This window comes from Athene noctua, chromosome 3 (genome assembly GCF_965140245.1).
Source record: "Athene noctua chromosome 3, bAthNoc1.hap1.1, whole genome shotgun sequence".
NCBI classification, from domain to species: Eukaryota; Metazoa; Chordata; class Aves; order Strigiformes; family Strigidae; genus Athene; species Athene noctua.
This window is the reverse complement of record NC_134039.1, coordinates 44,836,195-44,856,003: the sequence shown is the minus strand read 5'-3', so window position 1 is coordinate 44,856,003 and position 19,809 is coordinate 44,836,195. Positions and strand designations below refer to the sequence as shown.

Here is a 19,809-nt window from a genome sequence, read left to right as displayed (position 1 = left end):
AGAGTACATGCAAAAAAAAAAAAGCTTACCCCAGATAAGTGCTAGACTTCTCACTTAAAACCATGAATAAAGAATCCATGGGGACTCCAAGAAAATCTGTTTGCATCTCCTCACAGCAATAAAGAGAGTTTCCAAATTAAGACCACAAATGCAATTTGATGCCCACAAGGCCATGTGAAGCACAGCATCTGAATTCAAATCGGTACTGAAGGAACAATCTCAGTAAAAGGTTTTCAGTACCAAGGATGATTTGTGAAGAAGGTGGCTGACAGAACTGGTGGGTGAATAGATAGCAGAGAAGCATGCCAAAAGGGATGCCATTTTAATGCACTCCTCTTGTCAGGTAAGAGCTTGTTCTGTTGTAATTGATACCAGGTTCCTAGGACAATCTGTCCACCCTTTGCAATGATTGGAGTTAGTCAGGGCTGGTACTAGAGATTTCCAGTCTCCTCTGCACAGAACTAGCATTTCTGGTCTGGTTGCCCTCAGTTTTCTTCCACGCAGCAGGGTCTCCAAGACTTCCAGGAGTTTTGAAAAATGCCTCATGATGTGCAGGACGAATGCTCTTGGGAGTGAGAGGAGTGGACGAAGGCTATTTGTGAAACAAAACCAAAATGATTCAGTAGGGTATTCTCAAAGCCTACATTCAAGCATGTAAACAGAAGACAGCTTGTAGACATTAAGCCCTGTACCCTGCTACTGTAGGGAACCATGTCATACATCCTTCCAGAAGCTCCACATAAAAAGCTACAGGCTTTGCCCCTTTTTGTTCTGAAGCTGCCTGCCAGTACACCATTGCTGGAAGCTGAAAGCCTCGATCTCATTTCCAACCTAAATGCATTCATGACTAGTTCATACTCTTTCATTCTTATGCCAATCTTGTCCTTTAGCTTAAATGGTTCTTTCCCTTCCTTGATGTTTTATTCACTTTTATTATTTGTTAGCGTCAAAACAGATCTAAAATTAGTCTCCTAAACCCTGGCCACTTCTGTTTTAAGTGCCACTCTACTGTGACCTCTAATGTAAGTATCTGTAATCAGATTGGCTACCAACGAGTCTCTATCACAGTCTTTTTCTAAAGCTCGAACAAGATAAATGTAAAGTAACATTCATAAAGCTTCCAGAAGTTCCATCTATTTGTCACTGCATTAGACAATAGGAAAGCAAATCACAGATTTAAGAATGTGAATTAAAGCAGTGCCAAAATGTCACTGCTAATAGTTTTAAAGACCCAGGTAACAGTGCAACATGACTATTTTATGTCACTCATTGTACTTCAGATAAATGAGTCCTTCACTTCTAAATTTCTCTTTTTTTCTAGCTCGCAAAGTCTGTAAACCCACAGAAATCATTGTCTTCCCCCAGTACTTATACTGAACAGTGGTCAGAACAGGGGTGAGGAGGTAACCCAGGACACTACTACCCAAGAAGTGTTGCAGCCAGTTGACTCCTGAATTACGATAATCAATCCTCCTGAAGTGTTTCTGTAGCCTTTGCATAACATACTTACAAGATAGTGTCAAACTGGGAAAAAACCCTGACTCAGATTGCTGGGGAAAAAACCCTGTAACTAATTTTTTTCTCTATTGCTATAAGATTTTTAAAGATTAAGATTTTTATGACATTAAAATTCCTGTAAGATTTTTAAACCTCAGCACTTCACCGTTCAGGGCTAGCCATGGTAAGCGAGCTATGCCTTTAACACTGTCCCAAGCCCTGCCAGCACTACAGACGGACACACAAACTAAGCAGAAGACACCAGCTCCCAGCGTGCCAACAGACACACCAGCACCAGCCTGCAGTGCGAGCTGCCTTCTCTCCCAGGGACCTGGCACAGCTGTTTCAGCGTCACTCAACCACCTTTCACACTTACCTGCTGCAGCTTCAGAAGGGTCACCGGGTGCCCCATACACACTGGGGAGTCCAGTTTAATAGCACTGCAAGACCTTGCAAGCACAGGACTCAGGTGCAGAGCGGGGTGAGCTGGCTGCTGGGGATCCACTGAAGGCACTGGTAAGACCTTGGGGGTGACCACCGCCGTGGTGCCTATGAAAGCAGGCGCTGTTGATGCCAGGCTGGACACACTGAAATTCACGGAGGCAGTGGTTGAGAAGGAGCCATCAGGAACTGGGGAAAGAGGACTGGTGACTGCGGGAGAACAGACGAGAGGGAAGGAAGCCAAGGCTACTGACGGCACCACAACACAGGGGACGCTCAGAGAAGGTAACTGGCTTGCAGCCATGCTGATGGCACCAGGGGCTTGGTTTGCAGAGAACAGGAAATTAAAACTGTTTAATCCTAAACCAAAGAGAGAAAAAGCAAAGCATTAATATAGTTCACGAATTGGAATTAAGCTATTATAACTTCATCTAGAACAGGAAAGAAGTATGACAACAAAGAAAGAGATAGGCTGCCAGAAAGTAGACTCTGACAAAAATAAGAAAAAAAAAAAAGGAAAACTGTCACAAACTCATGGCTCTTCTGTAAAGCTCCCTTTCCTTACATTCCTCCGTCTCCCCCCCTACTGCCTGTTCACTGTCTCTACATCCATTTACTTTGTTCATATTAAGTACCAACCACACACACCTTGCTGTTTTCTGCTCCTAACTTTAAACAAACTTTTTTTCACTAATGGGAATCATATCCTCTGCTATATAAAAACATATACACTGCTTTTAACAAGAAAAAAAAAAAATGGAAAACATGCACAAAGAGACCCCAGAGATGCTCAGTTTCCTAAGAACAGCTGAAATGCTGTTTTGAAACAGAAGCTGTTCTGGTTCCCAGTTTATCTGACCTTCCAAAACACCAGTATCAACATTTTCAAACTGAGCATCTCCATCCTGTAAGTGAAATCTCATAGACCCCATTGTGCCACAAGTGAATCAAATACTAAAGCACTTGTCATGGAAATCTGCCATGTGTATCCCATTCCCACAACACAGTCTTCTACTCCACGCAAACAGAGGCACAAAAAATGGTAGACACGAAATCCTCTTGTAATATTTTCAGCTACTTCTTCTCCATCCCTACCATGTCCTATGAGCAGGCCTGACTACACTCCCAGTGCCTCAGTTTTTGTGGGTTTATCCCAATGATCCATGTTACAAGACAGTATAAAGTTTGTAGATTATTAAATTCACCCACTCAGGGGATGCTGTTGCACTATTCTGCCTGTCTTACTGACAAACCTAGACTTCCAACTCCTCCAGGTTTTGCATGCTGGATAGGTGTCTTTTTTGCCGCCTCTAATTCAAACATGCAAACCCCACATTATTAATCTCTATTAATGTTTGGGTACCTCAGAAAAATGCCTGTATTTTCAGGGAAGCAACAGTTCATCTCGAGTCAAGAGAATTCAGACCTATTTAACTACTTGGAGAACTGCTGACAGTTTTCTGTGCCAAATACAGACTTATTCACCTATCTATAGGTCTCCCTATTTGCACAGTGAACAGATACAGGAATTTGGGTGCCTCTACATCTCATGGCTGTCCTTACCAGCTGTAGGCTGAACATAAAGGTATTGTGGTAGGAAAGGTTGATTGGCATTTTCTTTAGAGATGTGCTCTTTTCCTGGAAAGGGTTCATCAGGGTCTTTAATCTGAGGCTCTTTTTCTTGCCCCTGAGAATCCAAAGGCTTAGTAGACCCCTTGTTTGCAGCCTCTGGAGCAGCAGGACTTGCGAGGTCAAGATGAAAATCTTCGAGATGTACAGCAGATATACAGCCACTTCCTGGGGTAGATTCTGCCTTGGGTGACTCAAAAGGCTTCTGAGCAAAACCAAAAGAGTAAATTAAGAGTCCAAACTGAAATAACAGTGTGATGTCTCTCATGCACCTTGCTCAGCTATAGACTAAAACATGCATCTGGGCAAAGGAGCAGCATAAAACTGATTAGCAAGTCACCAAGTTAAAATTTTGTTTGAGGCTTTGAAGAGACATATTAGTGATGCCCAAGCCCTATGCCCTGTGCTGTAGTTCACTTTCAGTACTTGGAGACACTAGATAAGAAATACCTGAGTTTGGGGATTAATTTTTTAATGATAAGGAAAAATAACTGTTTCAAGCGGCTTATATTCAAACACTGATATGACCTTGAGCCTGACCCCCCTTTTCAGTAGTTAAAGAGAACCCTGAGATAGCTGCACTTCAACTTCACCATCATCCTTCTCTTACCAGCCTGCTGTGGGCAACACCGAGCTTGAGAGGGAGCAACTCAGGCTGGAGAGCAGAGGGAAACTACAAATCACATTTGCTATAGCTCAGTGGAGTAAGCAAAGCTGCCGCTGTCTGGGAAAGCCCAAGCTAACAGGGGAAGATAAGGACTAATAGTCACATTGATTTCTTCCCCTCTGGCAGGCTGTTTTGTTGAAGACAATGATCAGGACACAAAGAACAGCTAAATATCGTTTCACTATGAAAAGCAATCACAGTCCAATTTCTGCTGGTATCATGAAAATATCTCCCAGTTAATGCCTATATTTCCTGACACAGCCCGCTTACAATTTTATTAACATGTGGGAAGCAGCATTTGTATCTGTAACAAGACTGGTGTAATGAATTTTCACTTCTGGAAACACTATCTTGGGCAAAAGTCTTTTCTCACTAACAGGATGCGTGATATTGAAATTCACTTCTATACCTTGGGTACTACGAGTGAGAGTGGCACATCATTCTGTTCCATGGTCTGCTTTTTAGCAGCTGGCTCTTCATCATCTACAGGTTCAGAGGGCCATGCGCACTCGTGGGAGCTGCGTTTCTGGCAGACAGCTGGAGGTACGGCAGCCTGAGCCTCTGCACTCCCATTTTGTATGTCTCCTGTGGTGGGCAGGGTCTCCCTCAAGTTATTTTCCTGAAGACTGCCACACAACATAAAAAGGGATGAAGATGGGAAGCACAGGAAAGGTTGGTTGGGGAGCAGGGTAGGTTTTCCATTTTCTGTTTTGGAGGCTGCTGGTGTGGAAGGATGTGGATCTTGGCTGCTGATGCCATTTGGAAACGAGAGGCTTGGCACATCTGACTGAACCACAGGGAAAACTGCCTGAGGCAAAGGGTTAACACAAAAATCAGAGTCCCCAGGAACTGGAAGAAGGGAGAGAGGTGAGGTTATGCTTGGGTTCCTTGCTGAATTTAATATCGTTTCTGTGGCACAAGCTTTATTCCTAAAAATAATGAAAAGAGGAAAAACATTTAGTCCAAAATTAAACCCCTATTCTATCTTTAAAAGCAAACAGATACATTACTGGACAAAATTCCACTCCCCCTCCAACCACTACTTTTACCCAGTTTACACGGGGGGTGTGTCACTTTTTATTATTTATAATTACACAGAAGCAGACTTATCAGGTTTTGGACAGAACAATAATGCTTTTGGTTGCACTTGACTAGAGTCCATCATTCACAAATTAATTTAAATTAGGACAGATGTAGAGAAGACACAATGACATGACAGAGAGGCTTTTTGATGGAATCATGATTTGCTCAGCCTACCTAGACAACAAGTCAAAGGAGGCAGGGATGACCTATATAAACACACATGAGATGAACTACTGAAGCTAAAGGCCAACAGTGTACAAGTACAGGTGGGTGTAAATTCACCATGAAAAAAGACAAGAAAGGCACACGGAGACCTATCAGCATTAAAATAGTAATAACGAGACTCTGGCAAATTTCTATCTCACTCTCATCAGTGAAACTAAACATGACAAGCATGAAGCTGAAACTGGACAGAAGTTAAGATAAACCTACCTAGTATCTTTCTCTATTTTCTGCCTGCAGACAGCTGTTAGATTTATCATTTTGGAGCAATATTCATCTGAATTCACAATACAGGCTGAAAGAACAAAGCATTCAATTAATAACGGGTAGGTTTACCAAGCATATTTTGATACTGGCCATATAAAGTAATTGGTATAATTTTTCTATCCTGGCACATTTTTATAACATCCATTAATCACCTAGAGCCAGAACCTGCAAGACACTCAGAACTCTCAGTCCCACCAGAGATGTGCTCAACATCATCATTTCCTATAAGAGGGAACTGTGAAAAGCCCTGTAATTGCTTTATTTTTTTTAACAGCTATCCATTAGATTGTTACAGTAATTCCACTATATTAGGTACCATAAAATAAAGCAAGCTTTTGTGGCTAAAGGATCTTCCTTTATCTATACTAAATTTTAACAGAAGAAACTGTAGTATAGTTGCAGTTAGTGGAGAACAGAAGCATTTACTGGAAAACAAACTGCAGATTCAAGGCAGTATGGCCCAGATTCATCTCATCTAACTTTAGGCACTTGACTGGAAGGTACAATACAGAAGTCTCATCACATGGACAGTTAGAAATATAGGCATCTCCCAAGTATAGGGAGTGTAGTTCACATATTTAATGAGGCTGATTCACCCAATCAAGTGCCTCAAATTGGTGGGTCCACATTTGGGCAGATCTAGTAGGATACAAAAGAACATGCTTCGTTAGTAGTTACCTTGCCTCTCTTGATGTGGGCTGTTGGGCTCAGAGCTGACCTTCCTTCTGGTCCCTTCACAAGGCTGTGTGCCATTAAATGAAGCGTGACGTGTAAACCTTTGCTTTCCAGTAGCACAGATCTGATACGAGGCACAGGCTCCTGTCTGTGTCCCTGGCAGAGGCTCAGATGCTGGGCTATGTCCTCTCGGCTCATCTGTAGAAACGTAATTTTGTACAACAGTCCTTCAGGGAACACAGCTCATCATTTAGGCTTCTGCCATGTTACTGAACTTGGCCATAAGAGAAGAGGTAATCTCTCTACCATCTCAAACTGAAAAACACTGAAGCAGACCTAAGCTCAGTAAGCACCAGTAGACAAGATAAGGGCTTCTCTCCTTTCCAATCTAGGGCAGCTGCGGCAGCAGCTACACTCTAGCGTGTGTAGTCAAAGAGGAGAAAGGGTACTAAGATGGCATTAACATCACCCTTCACTTTTACTTGGTTCTGGCACTGGCCAGACCCAATACATTACCAAAGGGCTTCCCTTTGCTCTGTCTTCTAGCCAAGAATCAGCAGCTTACAGAGATCCTCTGGCCCACCACCTCCTTCTTTGTAGGTGAAACTTTTATACAAGGGGAGGCATGCAAGAAGCAGCCCTGCTCTACCTTGGTAAGTCCCCTTACAAAGAGAATAATTAATTGTCTAATTATTACAGAATTACTGAGATGTAGCAAACCAGAAAAGCTGTGGACCCAGATTTGGAGACGTAGGCATTATCTGCCACTGTTCAACAATTCATACAGTTATTTGTAGTTATATAACTTGGTGTAAAAATACCAGCAAGACACAATATCCTTCAACATCCCTCCACAGCTCCAGCCCTTGAGAGTAAAGTCTAACAAAGGCAAAAGTTTTGCTGACCAGCAGTTAATAATCACAGGGTGGACAACAAATGCTGAACCATTCTCTACATGTGGAAAACAAACATTTTTACTACTTGGAAAGGGATTGTCAAAACAAAAAGAAAAGACGTGTGAGCTACACAAGTTACCAGTCTTTCCAGGGAATTCCACAGGCCCAATCCACTTGAAGGCTGGTTTGCGTCCTCGTTCTTCTGTGACATGAACTTTCTTGATCAAACCTAGGCTGGTGAGAACATTGGCGATATCATACAGTCTTCGCACCTTTGCTAAGAAAGAGCAGAAATAGTCAAGACAGTCACATTTACAATGTGTACTGTACATATTCACATGGTAATTTCATTCCAAAATATCACAACTTTCATAGATGAGGTGGGTAAATTCAAACTGGGAGGGACTCAAGCCACATCCTATGAAGCCTGGCCAGCTCCCACCTGCTTGTCACTGCTTCTTCATATCTTAGCTGTTCATCCATCTTAGCAGCTCAGGTTTAAGATCACCTACCACATTCTGATGGAAATGGATTAGGGAGTGATTACATCATCAGCTTGACCAGAAAAGGTTAAGACAAGCACTTGGGGGCAAGAGGCACCTGAGTGCATAGCTGATCGCAAGAGGACACATATTTCTCACCTTAAAAATGTAACACTCTTAGAAAAATCTCTGTGACGCCAATAAATAACATGTTTAAGCTGAAAATTATACCCACAGATCCTCCAGCTAAACTCTTCATGTCCCTCCCAGTATCTGGAGTAGAATTTGAAGACTGAAGTGCAAGTATGTAATTTTAAAAGTACTTTAAAGACTTAAAATAAAAATCTTTATTTTAGAAGAATTAATTAATAATGCTGAGTTTTTCCATGGGATCAAAGTACTAATCCCCACTAACTGAAAAGCAAACTATGCCATCCAGCTGTGAAATATTTCTGGGGTAAAAAGGAGAAGTAACACATTTCTGCAGAGAATAAGATGAATTCCATTAAATTAAACATGTTTTAATTCAATAAGTTCTGAAACATCATTCAGAATGGTAAACAGGGTTAATTTATAAAATAAACAGTATTTTTCTTCATTCTGAAGCTAAAACTTGAGATAATGGTCAAACTGACTCTTCCCCACCCCAAGCTCTGTTTTCACAAACTGGCATTTGCAATGATAAAAATCACAAACCCTATTTCAGCAAAAAATTCCTGACCTGCACTTGCTGTTACCTACTGGTGTCAGTCCAAAAATGACCCTGTTTTCTTTACTCACTGTCTAATCGATTATTCTCTCAACAGCCAGCTTACTTTTAAATTTGCTGTGGTCCACTGTATCCTGCGTTTCTTCTATCAGTATCTTTGCTGCGATGTCCAGAGTGACTATCTTGGTCTTGGACACAAGGAACAGCATGACAAACTTTCGGCTCATAATCCGCAACGACTTGTCCTTTCTGCTGTTTGCAGATGCTGTGTTACAAATAATACCCAAGCTTCTTAGCATATGTCATCCATCACAGCCAGAAAACTAGCAAGTAGGTTTTCTTACACACAAAAGGGATATTTACTTGTTAGGAAGCAGAAATCTTTTTAAAGGCAGCAAATAACTGAGTAATGCAGACAGAAGTATCTCTCCAACAGGCAATAAAAATAAAAGCTTGCAGAAATAGCTTTTAGAAAGTCAGATTCCAAAGCTGATTCTATGTTACATTACACAGTTCTGCGCCACTATAATTTTGTGACTGCAATGGACTTTGTAACTTAAACCACTATGTATCGTATAGGCAGCATGCAAATGGTGGACAAATGGAAGATGGCACCTTCTCTCAGGATAAAGCATTTACTGTCAAGTGGGGAAAGAAGAACTGGAGTGTCTGGCAGAAGTTCCTGCCATTCTGTAGGTCAGAGGGAAAAATCTGCCCTGAGACCTATGCTAGGGACAGGATAGAAGGAAGAATTCCGTCACCTCCACGGTGAATTCAGCACCTCTTTACAAAGGTTTTTATTATTTAATTTAAATTAAAATTTAATTAAATTAATTTTAATTTAAATAAATTAAAAGTAAACCAAGGGGAAAAGTCACATAGCAAACTGGAGAAAGAGACTTGTGTCTGTGTATCACATCACACACATCAGTTATCTTACCGGAGGTGCAATCTGGTTCTGAAAAGTCTAGTAATGGTCTGTCCTGAGAATCTGGAATAGTTTCCTTTTTTCGTTCTCCAAATTTGTACTCCAAGTCCTGCTCCTTGTGCTGGAAGAAAGTCATTAGCTCTCCATACTGCAGCTCTCCTGCTTCCTGAAGCGTTTTCAGAGTTTGGCTGAGGTTGTGCCGGCCATGCCAACAGTACTGGTTCTTGGCCACACGGCTAACCAAGTGCAATGACTCCAGGACGTTCACTATATCGTAAATTCGTCTCCGCTCAACTCCTGTTTTAAGTGGGGGGGAATAAAAAAGACATAGATGTTCATCTAGTTTTAATGTACTCTTTAGCAGAAGCGGAACAGAGAACAGGCTGTTCTCTAATACTGAGTGTTCACACACATTTTTCACTGTTCACCTGGACACATTACGTTAGATCCATCCATATTTGCCCAATTAAGAACTGACTTATGTATCCCCAGTTCCGTGGTATGATGATCTTCATCTATTTTCTTAACTGCCGGCCCAGCCACAGCTTCAATTTAAAGCACCTACACTGTGTTTAGAAGAACTGACGGCAGTCTGCCCAGCCCCACTCACTTGGACCTATCCACACTGCCCTGAGGTTTTCAGAGCACTTTGGCCCTTCTTGTCAGACAGCTTCAGAGCTCAGACACATACCTGTATGCAAGCTTGTGTGTAACAGGAAAGGGTCAGAGCCTGGCACTGACACAGGGTAGATATAAAAGCCCACTCCTCAGGAACCAGTGGGAGTGTGGGCTTCCACTTGCATTTTTAATGGCACAATTACTTGCTAAGAATACACCATGCAAAGAAGCATCAAAGGCTTCACACAGTGCAAAGCAGTGGAGAATGAGACCCACTGTTCCCAAATGCATCAGAAACCAGTCCTTAGCGCTGGCTGGGTCTGCACCCATGGGACATCTATGAAATACATCCAACTTGGATGCAGCCTGACTGATGTGAGAAAGGCTGAGGACTGAATATGAACAGGATGGTGGCTCTGCTTACTGGCCCGAGTACTTGTGTCCAGCATAACTGTTATATATATAACACAGTACACTATACACTGGCGGCATCACCTGCACCAGAAATCCCACAACAGTTAACATCGGTGGAGCAGAACAAGTGCTAGCCAAGGGGAAAGGTTTGGAAAAACTTCCCTGTGGAAGGCAAGGCCTTGATGCACCTGTTTACCCATCTGAAGAATACGGATAATACTTACCAGCCTCAAAAGGATATTAGGATAAACAATTTATGAGTATTTCCAAGTGTGTGGAGTGAAACATACTCTGAAAAAACAAAAGAGTGCTACACATATCCTGGTGTCTGTCAGGCACCAGCAGCATAGCTCACTTTGTGTTCTTCCTGTAGGTCTTCAGTGAACAAAGCAAAAGCTGTATTGCAACCATAACTTGTTATAGGGAGAGCAGCAACATCACCAGTGAATAATTTTGTGGTCCCTGAAGCAAGTGGATACAGGCAAGCAAGGATGTGAAAACCAAAGGGAGAAGAACAAGCACACCCCCTCCCTTCTGGGAGGTAAAATCCCCAACATTAAGTTTTAAAACAAAGTTTCTAATATTTAAGAAAGGAAGGTAATACCATGCCCAACTCAGAATAAAGCACTACTAACGTTCAGCTGTACAAGGTTGAAGCACGAGCATCTCATGCAAACACAGAAATGAGTAACTGGAAAATCTAAAAGACCAATTAGTTAAAAAAAAAAATTACTTAACTATTTACTTCATCTGAATTCCCTCCTATTTTTACTTCCCATTACCAGGGCAAATAAACGAGTATATACCAGAGTCCAAGAGGACACCACTGTTCTGTTTACTTTCTTCCCAAAACAGATACATTTTGCTATCTCTTTTCTGTTAAATACCTGAGTTCTAAATGTAGATACAATATTTATTTAAAGGACAATTTTTTAAAGCCCTTCCTAACTAAGAGACAACCTGTCCACGACCTGGATCTTTTTGTTATTGGTGTGACCTGGCTGAGTCCTCTCTCCCAAGTTTTATTACTTCTCTCAGACATATCATTAATCTTTTAAGTAAGACCAAACCTAAGAGCAGACACAGCAAAGAGGCTACCTCAATACCTTCTTGCCACCTCAATACAACACATTTTCTCATTCTACTCTTGCAGGTCTCCTGGTAACCTGCCCTCACAAGAAAATATTTAAAGCTAAGATAACCTTGATGAATCATGAGATCTTGGAAGACAATGTCAAGCATATTACTGAAATCAAGTAGTAAACACAGCTGATTTCCTGCATCTATTAATTTGCAATTGTTTCCTCAAATGTTCTATTTTGACAATATTTGTTGTTTGTAAGTACTCCTTCAGAGGGTTTGTAACTCATAACTCCTTCAGTTTTCAGCGTATCGAAAATTTAAGAAAGCAATAGAGTTGGTAAACAGCTGGAGGATAGGTCTGTCTAGTAAAAAGTACTGTCAGAAAGCAGATTTCAAAACGGTAGCATTATCAAATAGTAAAGATACTTAGGAGTATTAGGCATTTCCAACTCTTGGTTAGTACAATTAGAAGAGCATCCAGACCCAGGAAAAGGTAGACCTTGAATGCACTCTGTAAGAAGGATGATCTTTTGAAAGCTCTCCTGTTGGGTTATCCCAGGTGATCAGTTACCCCATTTTTGCAGGTATACATACCAAGAATTGAAGACACTTCATCCAAAGAAATAGTAGTTTTTTCTGTTGACAATGGATAACTTGGATAGCGAGCTAGAAACTTTTGGCACAAGAGTCCTAAGCTTTTCTGTTTTCTGCTGGGCCTCTGTTTTTCAAATTCATCAACCGTGCTGTCGTCTACTATATCATACTGTTAAAAAATAAATGTTAACCCTTTAGTGCGGAGATTCAAAAGCAAGGCACAGCCAAGTGAGACATATTTAAACTCAGATTTTCTAATAAGGAAAAAAACATGGACTCCTTGCAAGTGCAGAGCACTGGGGTGACACACTTTTGCTAGCAAGCTTACAAAAAACCTCTTATTTGAGAGATCGTAAAATAATGGTTATGCATAAGGAAATCAAACAGCAAGACCAAACACCCAAGACTAGCAGATGGTAAAATTCTGCTTGGAAGGATTATTTCTTTTTGAGAGGAGGAGAAATATTCCCTCAAACACCTCTGGATCTAATAAACCAGAAGATGTACAAGTCATCAAACAGTTCTTCTTTTAAGAGATTTTATTGCCCTTTACAGTGCTTCTATAACTTTAAGGAACCAGGGGCCGAGGAGGGGTGACACATGATGCTAGAAGACTGTAAAAGGCACTACCCAGTCTCTGAACCTTAAACTCAGACAAGCTGTTAGCTTAAGTGGACTCTGTAGGATGGCCTGAATATGGCCTTTCTGTCCCTGCAGGGAAAAAAACAAACACAAACAAAACTGTGATGGCAAGAATGTATGAAGAGGTATGTTTATTATTACAAAATGAGGAAACTGGTGCATTTTTCTGCACTGGTAACTTCGGAGTTTTGCTTCTGTGTCAAAAAAAGGAAAAAAAAAATTTGCCCTCTGGCAATGAAAAGCCGAGAGTGGTGACAGCTGATGAAACCCAAGTTTCCGTGTTTATGAGATCTTAAATATCCTTTACTGGTTGTGACTAAGTGACCTTGTGGCAGGCTGTGTCTCTGATTGAATTATTTGAGTTTTATATAGTATGGAAGTAGCAGTATTCTTACAGTAACACTTCGACATCTTTTGCAAGTTAACTTTTTGTGTGGAGAAAATCATTAAGTGTAAGTTTTACTAACTAGAAAATATTTGAACCCTTTATAGTAGCCACCCCCAAAATGCTATGCGATCTTAGCAGGCTTGGAGTGGTAATGAAGTAACCTTTGACTGTTTTTTATTTACTGGAAGCTATGTTAGGAATTATCTTTAGAGAACTGTTTGTTCCTTTATGACTATCTAAACTGGACAATTTCCTAGACTGTAGATGCTGTAAAATCTACACTTGTAGAGTGATCTGTACCTATCATAGGATGCTTCTCAGCAAGAGTACCCCAGAACTATCTTCCTCTCACTGAAGTCACCAAGGAAGGATATTCTACAATAAATAATCCACGAGAAGCATAGCAGTGGCTAGAACAAAAAAAATGTCTGAACGAAGGAAACTGTAACGATGCTTATTACAACTTGATGTCATCTTCTCCATGGATGGACTTCTTAAAGTGAGACAAGGATCAGCCCTGCCAATGCCTGAGTAAAAATCTTCCAAACACTTGACCATGCTGTCTGACTACTAGCTTGGGGGCTGAGGTGGAAAGGGGGAGAAACTTTTTAACCGACCACTCCGTGGGGCTGTTGTGAACAAGGTATAAGATTTCAGAATTATGTTTAAAAAAGGACCCCCACCACTATCAAATTGCTTTTGAAAATGCTGCCTCTCTGTTTAAAATGATCTGGCAGCTTTCTAATATGGTTCAGAAAATAGCATCAGAAGTACTTAAGTTGGGGAAAAATTACGCATTTAAACTCTACTTCCTTTGTTGTCCTTTTAAATCACATCCCGGCTCTCGAGGGGTCTCAGGTCAGCTATTCGTAAGACAGTTACCTTTAGTCTTTGAAAGTCCTACTGTTTAGCCAGTGCTGCGTAGGCAACTGTCCTTGGGAATGTTTTAAAATTCTGCAGTTTTCCATAGGGAGCAAAGGACCAGTTGGAAGAAAACTGAGACATAACTTAAGGGAAGTCTGAGTCCTAACTGAACATAAGGTAATCATGTTCTGAGTCTCACCTGTAATGAATCAGGTGTGTCACTCTGCTCACTGTTTTCTATGGGTCTGAAGAGCTCTTTCTTCTTTTCCCTGTCCCTCATGTCAGGGCTAGCAGCACTAACAAGCATCTTCAGGTTAGCAGTGGGGGTCCAGGGATCAGGCTGAGGTCTGTCAATGAGCTTAACAGGTGTAATTGGATTTCTTTCTGGTGTGCAGCCTTTTTGCTTTGATAAATCAACTGGTTCACTCTTAATGGGAGTCTTTGGGGCCATCCTGGATCGATCAAATATGTTTTCCTATTAAAAAACAAAGTTCTTTAGACACAACAGGAAAGAAAACAGTCCAACAATCAATTTCATTGCTCTTACAAAGGTAATTGTAGTGACTCATACCTTGGCACTCATAGCTATACTTAGCACAGTTCCTTCTGCCTTTGTTGGAAGCAGTAAAATATTCTACATTCTATTGTACTGGAGGCGGTGCATATGAGGTACTGCCCTGAATTACAGAACCTGAGGTCAACCAGTCAACCTTGTGGCCTATCAGGCTTTTAAACTTTGCCCACAAACATAAGTCACCAAATTGGATCAAAACTGAAATAATGCATTGGTCACATTACACTTAGCAAGGAAACATGTTGTCCTGCCTGGAAGGTCCTCAGTGAAAAGCCATGCTGGGGATGCAGCTCAGACTGTCATAAAACGTCAAACTAAAGTGGATGTAACTTCACAGGCAAGTGAAGCAAGCTTTGCATCTGCACTATCTGCTGCTCAAAACAATGAAGAAAATCTCCATAACTATTCCCTGACTACAGCTAAGAGCTGCTAGAAGGAAAAGTCTGATTCACCAGCTGATTTTTATCATTCTTTGAATGAAGCTTGACTCCCTCCAGTCCCTAGCTGCAATCCAACTTTTTTCATATTTCATCTTTGGGTCAAATTTTGCCCCTTCCTCTTACTGCAAGAATTATCACTACAGATCAACTAATTTCAAGGGACTGACTGAAGAAAGCATCAATGGCATCCCTAAGCTGAGAGATCTGTTTTTGAGCAACAAGACACTACTTCACTCTAGCCTGTTAGTGCAAATAGCTCAGGAAGACTAAAGGAATGAAGTAGACAAGATGTCCTACTGGCTTTCTTTGCAGGATATCAAAAATACCTGAGGTCCACGTATCCTAAACCTGACACAGAGCAGGACTTCCAGAAAGTTACACTATTGCTTTTTGCCTGGGGAGACCGATGTTCTGTTCTTAGATGGTCCAACTATCACTTAATCATCCTTAATACCCTATAAACGTTGTGGGTTTTGGAACTCTAGCTAGTATTGCTCAGTGGTTTCTAGATTTAGCCCCTTGAAATGCTTGTATGCACCCTGAGGGGAGTGAGAGAAAGTGAAGTGGACAGATTTTCAGAAAGCTAGCAGAGTTCGTAACTTTCTGGGATTGGGAATGAAGCCTTTGGAACCACAGCAGACCACTTTTAAACTATAAATTGGGCTTGAAGTTGTTTGCTCTTTAGTCTAGCTGGGATATTTTTGGTGTTGGTCTCAAAGTGAGCAAGTCTTCTTGCTCAGACTAAGACTACCACTTCGTTTTTTCAAAATGAGTTTTAAAAATCTAACGTAACAGCTTTGAGGCTGGATATTGTTATTATGTATTTTGTGCTGCAAGAAGTCCAATTCTGAAATATAGCCTCAAAGAAATGTTGTTACTATTGGGTTTGCTGTAAGAACTTTCCTAAGTTTTGCCTTTTATTTGAAGCAATTCATATATCACTAGCTGATACAGATATTTAAATAAGTGATTCCAAATATCTCATCAGGTACAGTCTAGTTAGAAAGCAGAAAGAAGTTCTAGTAGCAACTGAAGCTGGCTTTTACTAGGAGCAGTTCTGAAGCATTCAAACTGGAAATGAATTTGGCACATCAAAAGCATTGTGGTCTGAGTGCTGATGAACATTTCTGCATACATTGACCTATGAATTACTCAAAAGGATGTAATACATATATCTCCTTTTACACTTAAGTTAGGTAGTTGTAACTTACTACACTGTGATAAATAGGCGTCAATTTAGAGGCCATGGTACTTCTTGGAATATGTGTTCACAATGTTGGCACCCAATATATTCTTGCAATTTCACATTTGGCAGTGAATCAAACTTAATCTGTAATGGAGAACATCTACCTTCCCCTCAAGTTCCTGCTCACTATGGCTGGTGTTAATGGAACTTCAGTGAAGACAGCTGAAGCAGCTTGCTGTTCCACTACCTCAAATTTTCATGTTTGTGCAAATATCGCAATGAAAAAAGTAGTGGCATTACATGAGAAGCACATGTCTACTATCAACCTTTCACATCTTAATTTCCTGAATGTCATAACTGCCTACTAAGATAAGAAATGCTTTTAACCCTCCTTTTTTTTTCCTCCCCAATAACAGCAATGCTCTGTGATCTCTTAGCTGTATTCCACAAAACTTCAAGGGCAGTTGGTAGCACTGTGAGATTCACCTTGATCTGAGCAGAGATGGCTTACAAATACAAGAGGAAAGACTGGCTTGATAAACTTAGTATGTAAACAGGAATTGAAACAAATCTCTGAGATAACAGGAGCTCTCTCTCCTATATCTCTTAGCAAGAGCTATGCAATCTTTGGAGGACTTGGATTGAGCATGGACAGCAGGTCATGAGTTGGGTCTAGTTCAGGAGACATTACTGAGCAAGGTATGACTGAGGCTAGATATCCTGTCTCCTGGCTGGTGGGGCAGGAGAGAACAATGAGCTTGTTCCTTGCTGAGTGGCACTGCTTTGCCTCTTGACCTGGGAACACCACTGTATGGATACAGGCATACTTTTCCAGGACAGAAGGCAACCGTAGTGGACATGCCCAACAGCATGCTCAAACTGCTGCTAAATAACAGGACTATACTATTCCCATGTCCTGTCAGGCCTGGTGGTGGTTAGGTTTTGAATGAGTCTGTACAAAAGTCTCCTCCACCTTACCCAACAGTAGCCACTAGGATGCTTGGATTGTCTGGTGTGTTTTGCTTATTAAGTGAAAGCTAAAAACTGTTTCTCTGGGAATTATGCCAGAGTGTAGTCAAATCGCTTGCTGGCAGTGATGTTACTCATGGCTATTTTACAGAATTGTCTTTTTACCTTAATGGTAGCGTCGGACACCCCTACGGCCGAAGTGCTGACAGGTAGGATGCTGCTGGACAGACCAACGTGGCAGCCCAGGCCAGGCCGGGTGGGGTGGTCCAAGGGGCAGCACCCCAAATGCTGCCATGGGGAGCGAGAGGAACACGATCCGGGGGGCACGGGCCTGGCCGCTCGGCCCGACCCACCTCCAAACCCCCGGGCCGGGGCTCTGCGCCCCTGCACGCACGAGGCTGGGGCGCCACGGTCCCGACCCGCTGCGGCCGGCCAAAGCCTCAGCAGGCCCGGCCGCCTCCCGCCCCCCACCGAGCTTCGCGCTGCTCCCGGGCCGGCGTGATGCTCGGCACCGGCAGAGGCGGAGTAACGCGCGGGGGGATGCCGCGGCGCCTGGGCCGGTCCCAGCCCCCCCAGCCGCCCTCCGCGCCCACCCGCTCACCTTCTGGGCCGCCTCGGCGCGGCCTCGCCGCCCCGGCCGGCCGCTCGCCAGGTCCCGCAGCGCCAGGACGCTCACCTCCATCTGCAAAGCGAGAAGGCGCTTTTAGCCCAGCCCTTAAGAGAAGCCGCTCCCGCCCCGGGGCTGAGCTCCCGTCCGCGGCGGGACGCGAGGGCAGCGCGGCAGCTCAGGGCTACGCTCCCGGGGAGGGGGGCGGCCACCCCGGCCCCTGCGGCGGCGGCGGGAGGCTCCGCGCCCTCACCTCGGCGGCGGCGGGCGGGCGGCCCGGCGGGCGGGGGGCGCGGGGCTCTGCCGCTCCCGCCAGGCGCCCTCAGACATCGCTTTACAATCCAGCCAATCAGGCGCGGCCGGCCGGGGAGAGCCGGCCCCGCGGGCGGCCAATCAGCGCGCGGGCAGGCGGCGCGCGGCAGCGGGGCGCGGGACGGAGCTCCCGCCCGCGCGGGGCCGCTTCGCTCCTTTTCTTGGCGCGGCCGCCGGCGGCCCTCCCCCCCTCCTCCCCCCGCCGGCCGCCGGCGCGAGGCGGGCCGCTGGGAGGCGGGAAAGGCCTCCCGGGGCCCGGCGGGGCGGGCGTAGCGTGTGTCTGCCGGGAAAATCCGGGCTCCCCCCGGCCGCTGAGGGGCTGATTCCTGCCGGGAAGGCGGCGGGGGGTGGAGGCGCCCGGATCCGCTTCTCCGGCGCCTTCTGGATCGGCCCTTAGATCTCTGAGGGGGGAGGAAGGCCTGAGGCGGCGTGAGGCGGGCGCAGCCTCTGGCCCACAGAACGCGCCGTGGGTCGGGTGTAGAGCGGCAGCCCGGGCCCGAGTGCTGCCGCTCCGCCGGGCTGCTCGGCCCGGGGCCTGCGCCGCTGGCAGCTCCCCTCGGGAGGCCGGTGCAGGCAGCCTGCGGCGCCGCCCCGGGCATCCTGAACGGGGTGCGATTCGGGAGGGGCGTCCCCTGGAAGGGATCTGCTGCCGGGAAGAGAAAGCGAGCAGACGCTTTGGGGAGCAGCCTGGACGCGAGAAGCTTCTGGAGCCCTGAGTCAGTGTGCTCCGTGGTTTTCTCTCCCTTGGTACTTCGCAGCATGCCAAGATGAGGGAAGTGGACGAGAGCCTTGTCCAAAGTTGACACACCAAATCCAGGCAGCCTGGGGCGCTCGCTGTGCAGTGCTGAGTTTTCAGTTGGCCCTACTTTGGCTGTGGAGACACAATGTTACAAAAAATGATAGAAAAACCGTCAACTGTTTCCTGCTATACCGAACTACTTCAGACTTGAAAGTGTTGACTCCTAAGCTTGAGACCCTTCCTGGAGAAGTTTCCTCCGTGCAGTGTGATTAATTTTGCTTTTTATGTTGAATTTGTACTTAAGGTTTGTTTGTTTGTTGGTTTGGTTTTTGTTATGCTAATGACAGACATGCTGCTGCATTATTCCTGGCTTGTTTTGTCCTTCTCGAATGGCTCATGAGTTAGTAATTATTTGTCACAGAAGAAAAACTCCAGTACACAGTTCTGATAATTTATAAAAATATTAATTTAGAGGAACATAAAAACTCAGGTTTTTCAATAGGGATGCAGATAAAGGATAAATCATAAATCTCTTGAATTAACTTTATTTCCTCTTAAACTCCTCTAATTTTTTTTCTTTTCAGCAAGCTCCAGTACACCACAGTTTGTTAAAGACAATGAAATACAAACTCCCAGAGAACCTCTTCTTAATTTATTTTAAAAAGCAGCCCTTTACAAAAAAGCCCTTTGTGCTTTTAAACCTTAGTCTTTCTATTGTCTAGAGGAAAATTAATTCCATAATTGCAAAATATGTCTCTCAGTATGTATTTGCATCCATACCAGTTACAGGGAAAGAGACATTTCTAATGAGTAAACTATTACCACTGCTCTCACTCAAAAGAACTCTGAAAACAGACTCATGAGAATTGTGTCATGGAAAATC

The 19,809-nt window shown here is 43.6% G+C and overlaps 1 protein-coding gene across 1 annotated transcript; it reads right to left on the bottom strand.

Annotated features, from left to right (window-relative positions):
* Positions 1-415: 415 nt before the first annotated feature.
* Positions 416-17,950, bottom strand: E2F7 (E2F transcription factor 7). The gene is made up of 12 exons (XM_074901494.1): positions 17,870-17,950; positions 14,299-14,574; positions 12,206-12,374; positions 9,509-9,793; positions 8,675-8,833; positions 7,517-7,654; positions 6,485-6,679; positions 5,750-5,834; positions 4,644-5,163; positions 3,502-3,772; positions 1,874-2,298; positions 416-592 (listed from the first exon to the last, which is right to left on the bottom strand). The coding sequence occupies exons 1-12, from the start codon at positions 17,948-17,950 to the stop codon at positions 416-418; spliced, it is 2,781 nt and encodes a 926-aa protein (XP_074757595.1).
* Between the last annotated feature and the right edge of the window lie 1,859 nt (positions 17,951-19,809).

What these genes read in the sequence shown, in the direction of transcription:
- E2F7 (XM_074901494.1), bottom strand. Translation starts at nt 17,950, where the DNA reads ATGGAGGTGAGCGTCCTGGCGCTGCGGGACCTGGCGAGCGGCCGGCCG. An exon ending in AGAACCAGATTGCACCTCCG is followed by an intron (nt 8,834 to 9,508) that starts GTAAGATAACTG and finishes TTTGTAACACAG; the next exon opens with CATCTGCAAACAGCAGAAAG. An exon ending in TTATGTTCAGCCTACAGCTG is followed by an intron (nt 2,299 to 3,501) that starts GTAAGGACAGCC and finishes TCTTTGGTTTAG; the next exon opens with GATTAAACAGTTTTAATTTC.